General features: G+C 44.3%; 1 protein-coding gene across 1 annotated transcript in view; it reads right to left on the reverse strand.

Annotated features, from left to right (window-relative positions):
• The window catches only part of LOC138371443 (uncharacterized), a 29,338-nt gene extending 20,839 nt beyond the window's left edge, over positions 1 to 8,499 (reverse strand). Inside the window, exon 1 of the mRNA XM_069336303.1 lies at positions 8,455 to 8,499. Within this exon, the coding sequence (XP_069192404.1) occupies positions 8,455 to 8,499 (45 nt within the window). The remainder of the gene's footprint in view (positions 1 to 8,454) is intronic.
• Positions 8,500 to 10,024: the final 1,525 nt, after the last annotated feature.

Genomic DNA, 10,024 nt, shown 5'->3' on the forward strand with positions numbered 1-10,024 from the left:
TCGCTCCTGTAAGTGCTTTTCTTCTGGTATTGGCATCTTTAGTGATATCTAGAGCCTTATGTATATCTATCACACTCAGTTACGTAATCTCGCAGGCCTGTTGCATCCTTTTGAGAGTTACTTGGAGCGTCTCCTGCCCGTGGAAACGCCACAATAAACTTAGAACTCCACTTAGAAATATTCTACTCGTCAGCCGCCGATAGGCAATGCCAGAGTTGCTTGCTGGGAAAGACCGAACAATTCATGAACTGGGGAATGATCAATTCGCTAACGAATTGGAAATGTTCAACATGTAGCAATTGTTACAACTGAAAAATACATTGTTAAAATATGCAGAATACACAAACATGGTGTAGAGGGAATGTTGATTGATGTGTGTGTTTTTAGATGAGCTTTTCAAAAATATTTTTGTATATATTTGATTTGTTTAAATTTCGTAATTTTTTCACCAGCGTACCATGCTGGGGTAGTTATGAACTACCAGGGTGATAAGATGGTTACTACATCACCAGCGTACCATGCTGGGGTAGTTGTCTCTCTTACTCTCCTTCTCCTTCTCTTGTCTTAAACACTCTCTCTCTCTCTCTCTCTCTCTCTCTCTCTCTCTCTCTCTCTCTCTCTCTCTCTCTCTCTCTCTCTCTCTCTCTCTCTCTCTCTCTCTCTCTCTCTCTCTCTTGTATATCATTGATTTTATCGGTGTGTCCTTCCTCGCCTCCGCCCACTCACTTCTGACCTTTAGGCCACCCTCTCCTCCACCCACCTTTTTCTTCTCCACCTTTGTTCTTCCCTCTCAACGTGTCCACACTACTGTGTCGGGTACTTGGTCATCGTGACCTTCATCTCCCTTTCCTGTCTTTCCGCCTCCGGCAGTGTGGCTCCTTGTTTACCTGTTATTTTTGTTGTTTTGGAGGTATTTCTCTGATTCTCTCTCTCTGCTTCTCTCACTCTCTGCCTCTCTCTCTCTCTCTCTCTCTCACTCTCTGCCTCTCTCTCTCTCTCTCTCTCTCTCTCTCTCTCTCTCTCTCTCTCTCTCTCTCTCTCTCTCTCTCTCTCTCTCTCTCTCTCTCTCTCTCTCTCTCTCTCTCTCTCTCTCTCTCCCACACTCCTGGTGAAATATTACCCGCCAGGTACTCCACTCTGTATGTTATTTCATACAAAAATAATACAATTAAAAGCACACAGCGGTGGCGATGAGTCACAATAACGTGGCTAAAGTAAGTTGACCAGACCACACACTAGAAGGTGAAGGGACGACGACGTTTCGGTCCGTCCTGGACCATTCTCAAGTCCATTCATTCTGAGAATGATTCTCAGAATAATTCTCAGTCATTCTGGACTTGAGAATGGTCCGTGATGGACCGAAACGTCGTCGTCCCTTCACCTTCTAGTGTGTGGTCTGGTCAACATACAGCGGACCCTGCCTTACAGTCACCTCACCTGTGTTACAGAAAGACAGGTTCCCCCACATTCAAAACATATATGCAACTGACCGTAACAAAACACTGGGGAATGTTGAAACCTTTCCGGCTGGCCAGAGCCTTTATCAACAACAGCCTGGCTAAGGGAAGCAGAGAGAGAGAGAGAGGTGGAGGCCAGAGACTAGGACCTGACCACCCATCCCTTCTTAAGGTGATCTTGAGATGATTTCGGGGCTTAGCGTCCCTCGACCAGGCCTCTTTTTTGTTACACATCCCCAGGAAGCAGCCCGTAGCAGCTGTCTAATTCCCAGGTACCTATTTACTGCTAGGTGAACAGAGCATCAGGGCGAAAGAAATTCTGCCCATTTTTGTTTCCGCCTCCACCGGGGATTGAACCCGGAACCTCAGGACTACGAATCCGAAGCGCTGTCCACTCAGGATAGAGTTTCTGGGACCACACACACACACACATATATATATATATATATATATATATATATATATATATATATATATATATATATATATATATATATATATATATATATATATATATTTTAATTGTATTCTTACATGAGCCTCTGGCTGATCTTCTTTGTACTCACCTAGTTGTGCTTGCGGGGGTAGAGCTCTGGCTCTTTGGTCCCGCCTCTCAACTGTGAATCAACTCATCAAATCAACAATCAACGCATTAATTATGTGTCCTAATTAACCGGTGGATGAGTGTTAATGTCTCGTATATATTTTGGCTTCAGTAATCGTCTTGTTCAATGTCTTTTAACAACTTGTGTATTGTTAAATCTTAAAGGCATCGAACCCTGGTACGCGTCGAGAGCGGTAACCGGTTTACCTACCCTGCACGGCGGCTTTTATCGGCCGGAAGTTGTGATATCGATATTGGATAACCCGAGACGAGGGAGAAGGTGTTGACGGGGGAGGATATCATGGTTGACGGGGCAGGATATGGTGGTTGACGGGGGAGGATATGGTGCTTGACAGGGCAGGATATGGTGGTTGACAGGGTAGGATATGGGTGTTTACGGGGCAGGATATAGGTGGTTGACAGGGTAGGATATGGGTGTTTACGGGGGCAGGATATGGTGGTTGACAGGGCAGGATATGGTGGTTGACAGGGCAGGATATAGTGGTTGACGGGGGCAGGATATGGTGATTGACGAGGCAGGATATGGTGGTTGACAGGGCAGGATATGGTGGTTGACAGGGCAGGATATGATGGTTGACGGGGCAGGATATGATGGCAGGTGGCTGACATAATCTAACAACCCAATTGTATCTGCCCTCTGTATGCCCCAGAGTGACATATAATATATTACATATAATTTAATACATCAGACAGACAGACAGACAGACAGACAGACAGACAGACAGACAGACAGACAGACAGACAGACAGACAGACGCCCTAACCCACCACAGCCCCTCCCCCTTCCACCACACCCACAATAACAATCCATGACCTGTAACGGATGTGAACCACCATCCTCAAATTACAGTTCCCGGAGCCAACTGTTGCAACGAGCCTTGTTTGGGGGGGATTGCATTGTCTAATTGGGCTGTTAGGTAATAGGTTGATTGTGGCGGGGACTGGGCAGCCAATTACATCACAGCGAGGGATCTGCGTATTACACACACACACACACATACACATACACACATACACACATACAGGAGAAAACGCCAAGCTATTACGACTATATAGCACTTAGAAGGGATTCGGTTCTCTCAGGAACCTCTACACCAGTTGATTGACTGTTGAGAGGCGAGACCAAAGAGCCAGAGCTCAACCCCCGCAAGTATAAATAGGTGAGTACACACACACACACACACACATGCAAGCCCTCGCGTGTGTGCATGCACGCAAACACGCAGGTGCGCCAAGAATAACTAATTAATTAGTTTATTTTGTATCACTAAAGTAGCAATTCACGTACAGTTACGACCCTCATACGGGACGTTGGGGAGAGGGGGTCGCTTCCACTCTCAGGCGAGTGGGTTGGGTTAGTTAATTATGTGTTCAGGTGCTGTTATCAGCTGAGATAACTTGTCAGTGTTCTTAATTACCGTTTGCCTGTACTGTTATGAGGGAGAGATATCGTGATGGTATCTATAAGGGTTAATTGCTTTACTAATTGATGATGCACAAGTAGACAATATTTGAATCTGTTCAATGCTGTCTGAGCATCAGGGGTCCATGGCTGTTCCTAGGAGTCCACGGCTGTTCCTAGGGGTCCATGGCTGTTCCTAGGAGTCCACGGCTGTTCTTAGGGGTCCATGGCTGTTCCTAGGAGTCCACGGCTGTTCTTAGGGGTCCATGGCTGTTCCTAGGGGTCCACGGCTGTTCCTAGGAGTCCACGGCTGTTCCTAGGGGTCCATGGCTGTTCCTAGGAGTCCACGGCTGTTCTTAGGGGTCCACGGCTGTTCCTAGGAGTCCACGGCTGTTCCTAGGAGTCCACGGCTGTTCCTAGGGGTCCATGGCTGTTCCTAGGAGTCCACGGCTGTTCTTAGGGGTCCATGGCTGTTCCTAGGAGTCCACGGCTGTTCCTAGGGGTCCATGGCTGTTCCTAGGAGTCCACGGCTGTTCCTAGGGGTCCATGGCTGTTCCTAGGAGTCCACGGCTGTTCCTAGGGGTCCACGGCTGTTCCTAGGAGTCCACGGCTGTTCTTAGGGGTCCACGGCTGTTCCTAGGAGTCCACGGCTGTTCCTAGGAGTCCACGGCTGTTCCTAGGAGTCCACGGCTGTTCCTAGGAGTCCACGGCTGTTCCTAGGAGTCCACGGCTGTTCCTAGGAGTCCACGGCTGTTCCTAGGGGTCCATGGCTGTTCCTAGGAGTCCACGGCTGTTCCTAGGGGTCCATGGCTGTTCCTAGGAGTCCACGGCTGTTCCTAGGGGTCCATGGCTGTTCCTAGGAGTCCACGGCTGTTCCTAGGGGTCCATGGCTGTTCCTAGGAGTCCACGGCTGTTCTTAGGGGTCCATGGCTGTTCCTAGGAGTCCACGGCTGTTCCTAGGAGTCCACGGCTGTTCCTAGGGGTCCATGGCTGTTCCTAGGAGTCCACGGCTGTTCCTAGGGGTCCATGGCTGTTCCTAGGAGTCCACGGCTGTTCCTAGGGGTCCATGGCTGTTCCTAGGAGTCCACGGCTGTTCCTAGGGGTCCATGGCTGTTCCTAGGAGTCCACGGCTGTTCTTAGGGGTCCATGGCTGTTCCTAGGAGTCCACGGCTGTTCCTAGGAGTCCACGGCTGTTCCTAGGGGTCCATGGCTGTTCCTAGGAGTCCACGGCTGTTCCTAGGAGTCCACGGCTGTTCCTAGGAGTCCACGGCTGTTCCTAGGGGTCCATGGCTGTTCCTAGGAGTCCACGGCTGTTCCTAGGGGTCCATGGCTGTTCCTAGGAGTCCACGGCTGTTCCTAGGGGTCCATGGCTGTTCCTAGGAGTCCACGGCTGTTCTTAGGGGTCCATGGCTGTTCCTAGGAGTCCACGGCTGTTCCTAGGAGTCCACGGCTGTTCCTAGGAGTCCACGGCTGTTCCTAGGAGTCCACGGCTGTTCCTAGGAGTCCACGGCTGTTCTTAGGGGTCCACGGCTGTTCCTAGGAGTCCACGGCTGTTCTTAGGGGTCCACGGCTGTTCCTAGGAGTCCACGGCTGTTCTTAGGGGTCCACGGCTGTTCCTAGGAGTCCACGGCTGTTCCTAGGAGTCCACGGCTGTTCCTAGGGGTCCATGGCTGTTCCTAGGAGTCCACGGCTGTTCCTAGGGGTCCATGGCTGTTCCTAGGAGTCCACGGCTGTTCCTAGGGGTCCATGGCTGTTCCTAGGAGTCCACGGCTGTTCTTAGGGGTCCATGGCTGTTCCTAGGAGTCCACGGCTGTTCTTAGGGGTCCATGGCTGTTCCTAGGAGTCCACGGCTGTTCTTAGGGGTCCAAGTCTGTTCCCAGGGGTTCACGGTAGTTCCCAGGGGTCCACGGCTGTTCCCAGGGGTCCACGGCTGTTCCCAGAGGTCAACGGCTGTTCAATACTGTCTGAACACCAGAGGTCCACGTCTGTTCAATACTCTCCCAGCAAATCTTGCGTAGTTGGGCCTCCATGAACCCCATTTTCTCTTCCCGACAATTAAAAAACGAGAATAATTTTAGAGCACTCACTTATATATTTAAATTTGCCTGTGTTATTCTATTCAAAATAGTGCAGTAAAATTGTTACACTGAAGATAAGACACTCATCCGCTTCTTTTAAATATTTTTGTTGTTGGGTGAATATATGATTCGTACGACATTTTTGTCATCTAAACTGCCTTTGGCAGAACTCTCTCTCTCTCTCACAGTTATTTACACACACACACACACACACACACACACACACACACACATATATATATATATATATATATATATATATATATATATATATATATATATATATATATATATATATATATATATATATATATATATATATATATATATATATATGTCGTACCTAGTAGCCAGAACGCACTTCTCAGCCTACTATGCAAGGCCCGATTTGCCTAATAAGCCAAGTTTTCATGAATTAATGTTTTTTCGACTACCTAACCTACCTAACCTAACCCAACCTAACTTTTTTGGCTACCTAACCTAACCTAACCTAACCTATAAAGATAGGTTAGGTTAGGTTAGGTAGGGTTGGTTAGGTTCGGTCATATATCTACGTTAATTTTAACTCCAATAAAAAAAATTGGCCTCATACATAATGAAATGGGTAGCTTTATCATTTCATAAGAAAAAAATTTGAGAAAATATATTAATTCAGGAAAACTTGGCTTATTAGGCAAATTGGGCCTTGAATAGTAGGCTGAGAAGTGTGTTCTGGCTACTAGGTACGACATATATATATATATATATATATATATATATATATATATATATATATATATATATGTCGTACCTAATAGCCAGAACGCACTTCTCAGCCTACTATTCAAGGCCCGATTTGCCTAATAAGCCAAGTTTTCATGAATTAATGTTTTTTCGTCTACCTAACCTACCTAACCTAACCTAACCTAGCTTTTTTTGGCTACCTAACCTAACCTTACCTATAAATATAGGTTAGGTTAGGTTAGGTAGGGTTGGTTAGGTTCGGTCATATATCTACGCTAATTTTAACTCCAATAAAAAAAAATTGACCTCATACATAGAGAAAAGGGTTGCTTTATCATTTCATAAGAAAAAAATTATAGTAAATATATTAATTCAGGAAAACTTGGCTTATTAGGCAAATCGGGCCTTGAATAGTAGGCTGAGAAGTGAGTTCTGGCTACTAGGTACGACATATATATATATATATATATATATATGTCGTACCTAGTAGCCAGAACGCACTTCTCAGCCTACTATTCAAGGCCCAATTTGCCTAATAAGCCAAGTTTTCATGAATTAATTGTTTTTTGACAACCTAACCTACCTAACCTAACCTAACCTAACTTTTTCGGCTACCTAACCTAACCTAACCTATAAAGATAGGTTAGGTTAGGTTAGGTAGCGTTGGTTAGGTTCGGTCATATATCTACGTTAATTTTAACTCCAATATAAAAAAATTGTTCTCATACATAATGAAATGGGTACCTTTATCATTTCATAAGAAAAAAATTAGAAAAAATATATTAATTCAGGAAAACTTGGCTTATTAGGCAAATCGGGCCTTGAATAGTAGGCCAAAAAGTGAGTTCTGGCTACTAGGTACGACATATATATATATATATATATATATATATATATATATATATATATATATATATCCACCGAGAAACAAGGTATACTCTCAATGTGTATATGCCGTCTCTATTGTCACAGTAGAAGGAGTATACATATGTATTAGTATATAATTTAGAAGTAATCTTATCTTTCTTCTCTTTTCAGATTTTCTTGTGGAAAGGACCTCCATAAAATCAGGTAAGAAAAACTTGTTTGTTCATTAATAAATATCGATACATTTGGCTCTATTGAAGCCAAGATTAGTCTAAATAATTTTAATTTTATAAGTTATTTACACAAATAAAATAATTGCTAAAGTCAGCTGCTAGTGTAATCGATCGGTGGAAGTATGCACTATATCTATCAACATAGTGTTATTATACATTAGATACCCATTCAAAAATTTATATTCATAGAGAACGTTTCAAAATTTCCGTTTTCTTCTTCGTGTTTCCATGCGTTTCCCGGAAAACAAATGCGCATCATCTACATCGTTTGACTTCCTGAAATATTCATCTTTGATTTATTATTAAAAATAACGATACGTATTTCACCTGTGGTACAATTACGTCAGGTAATGTGAGCAACGACTCTTGCATATATGTTTCCAATAAAACTGGCGAGGGGAATGAAAACGAATATTTAGGAGCTTCCCCTTGTAATGGTTATTGTGTTATTAATGATATGTTACACCAACTGTGAAAATAATACTGTGAAACTATTTTTCATTCTGATAATTTATTTAACCAATTACTTGTGTGAGTGTGTGTGTACTCACCTAGTTGTACGCACCTATTTGTGCTTGCGGGGGGGTTGAGCTTCGGCTCTTTGGTCCCGCCTCTCAACTGTCAATCAGTCGACTGTTACTAACTACTATTTTTTCACACAAAAAAGTGTCTTGACTCAACAGTACTCACCTCTTGAGTCCTGTCTGGCTCACCTGATGAGTCTTGCCTGATTCATCTGATGAGTTCCCTCCAGAGAGGGAACTGAGCGCAATAGTTGTGTGAGAGAGGAAGAGGAGAAGTCCCCTGCTTCAAGGACCTGACAAGGGATAGCAACAACGACCCTAAAGGACTCTGCTGAGACACTGTGCTAGCCACTTGCAATGATCTCCACTACATCACTGAGATGGCCGGTGGTACGCAATGGCAAAAAAACAACAAAATTTCAGACCAATATAGAAACATAACTAGCTCATGATGTAGTTAATAACCAAATAGATCATCAATCGTCATGATTACTATTGCATGTGTTGAATATTGTATCTTATTATGTGTAGTTCATACGCACTAACGTGAAGTATCAGTGATGATACTTCATTGATGAGTAGATTGATCATTACTAGAATGACTTTATTGATTGATACTAGAATGATATGTAGATCATTCTTAATTATCGAAGCTTCACGAGCCCCTAATCATTCACATCATTCCATGGAACGCATGCCCAACTAACCTATTAGAGTTTAACGACAGAATGATTGAGATTAGAAAAGATGGATTGTAAATTATTAGATTATCAGGAGGTATGTGAGACTGTCCCACTTAAGAGATTCCTATACAAGCTCAAAGATGTTCTACAAGCAAGCAGCTGTACCACACAGATGCACTACAAGCAAGCAGCTGTACCACACAGATGCACTACAAGCAAGCAGCTGTACCACACAGATGCACTACAAGCAAGCAACTGTACCACACAGATGGTCTACAAGCAAGCAGCTGTACCTCACAGATGCACTACAAGCAAGCAACTGTACCACACAGATGGTCTACAAGCAAGCAGCTGTACCACACAGATGGTCTACAAGCAAGCAGCTGTACCTCACAGATGCACTACAAGCAAGCAACTGTACCACACAGATGGTCTACAAGCAAGCAGCTGTACCACACAGATGCACTACAAGCAAGCAACTGTACCACACAGATGGTCTACAAGCAAGCAGCTGTACCACACAGATGGTCTACAAGCAAGCAGCTGTACCTCACAGATGGTCTACAAGCAAGCAGCTGTACCTCACAGATGGTCTACAAGCAAGCAGCTGTACCTCACAGATGGTCTACAAGCAAGCAGCTGTACCTCACAGATGCTCTACAAGCAAGCAGCTGTACCTCACAGATGCTCTACAAGCAAGCAGCTGTACCTCACAGATTCTTAATTTAGGGGAACCACCTAACAAGCAGAAAACAGTAACAGGAGAACAGAAAACTAGAAAAGGTCCAAAATATTCACTAAACCTCGTTCCTGAGCTAAGGGGACTGAGCTATGAAGAAAGACAGAGGGGAACTGGACCTCACTACACTGGAGAAAAAGAATGAATAGAGCTGACATGATAACGACGTACAAGATACTAAAGGGGATTGACAAGATCATCGAAGCAATGCTGAAATTATGGAACAGTAGAACGAGAGCATAAAATTTGAAATGGAAAGACAGATGAGTCACAGAGATGTCAGAAATAACTTTTTCAGTCAAAGGTAAATAAGGGAACGGACTTAATGAAGTAGTTTTCGAAGCTAATTCGATACACAAGTGTATCGAATTGTGTAAATGGAAGTGCATATTTGTCATATTTAAGTGTAAATATGATGAAAACGAGTGAGAAAGTCATTGCATTGAAGCATTGATGGCGGAAAGGTGGGGCTTAAGACAGGTACTAGACTCCTGCAAGCTCAACAAGGTGAGGACACACACACACTACCAAATAGGTCCAGGTTATGAGGGGACCAGGCTATGAGGAAGGTGGTATAGAGGCATGAGGGCGAGACCAGCCTTCAGGGACATTGTGAGGGGTCGTATTAATATCATTTATTCCGAGGTCTTCCACCCGGCGCCCATTGTCAGCTGGACAATGGTGGCCTCCAAGA

The sequence above is a fragment of the Procambarus clarkii genome, chromosome 4 (assembly GCF_040958095.1).
Source record: "Procambarus clarkii isolate CNS0578487 chromosome 4, FALCON_Pclarkii_2.0, whole genome shotgun sequence".
Classification (NCBI taxonomy): domain Eukaryota; kingdom Metazoa; phylum Arthropoda; class Malacostraca; order Decapoda; family Cambaridae; genus Procambarus; species Procambarus clarkii.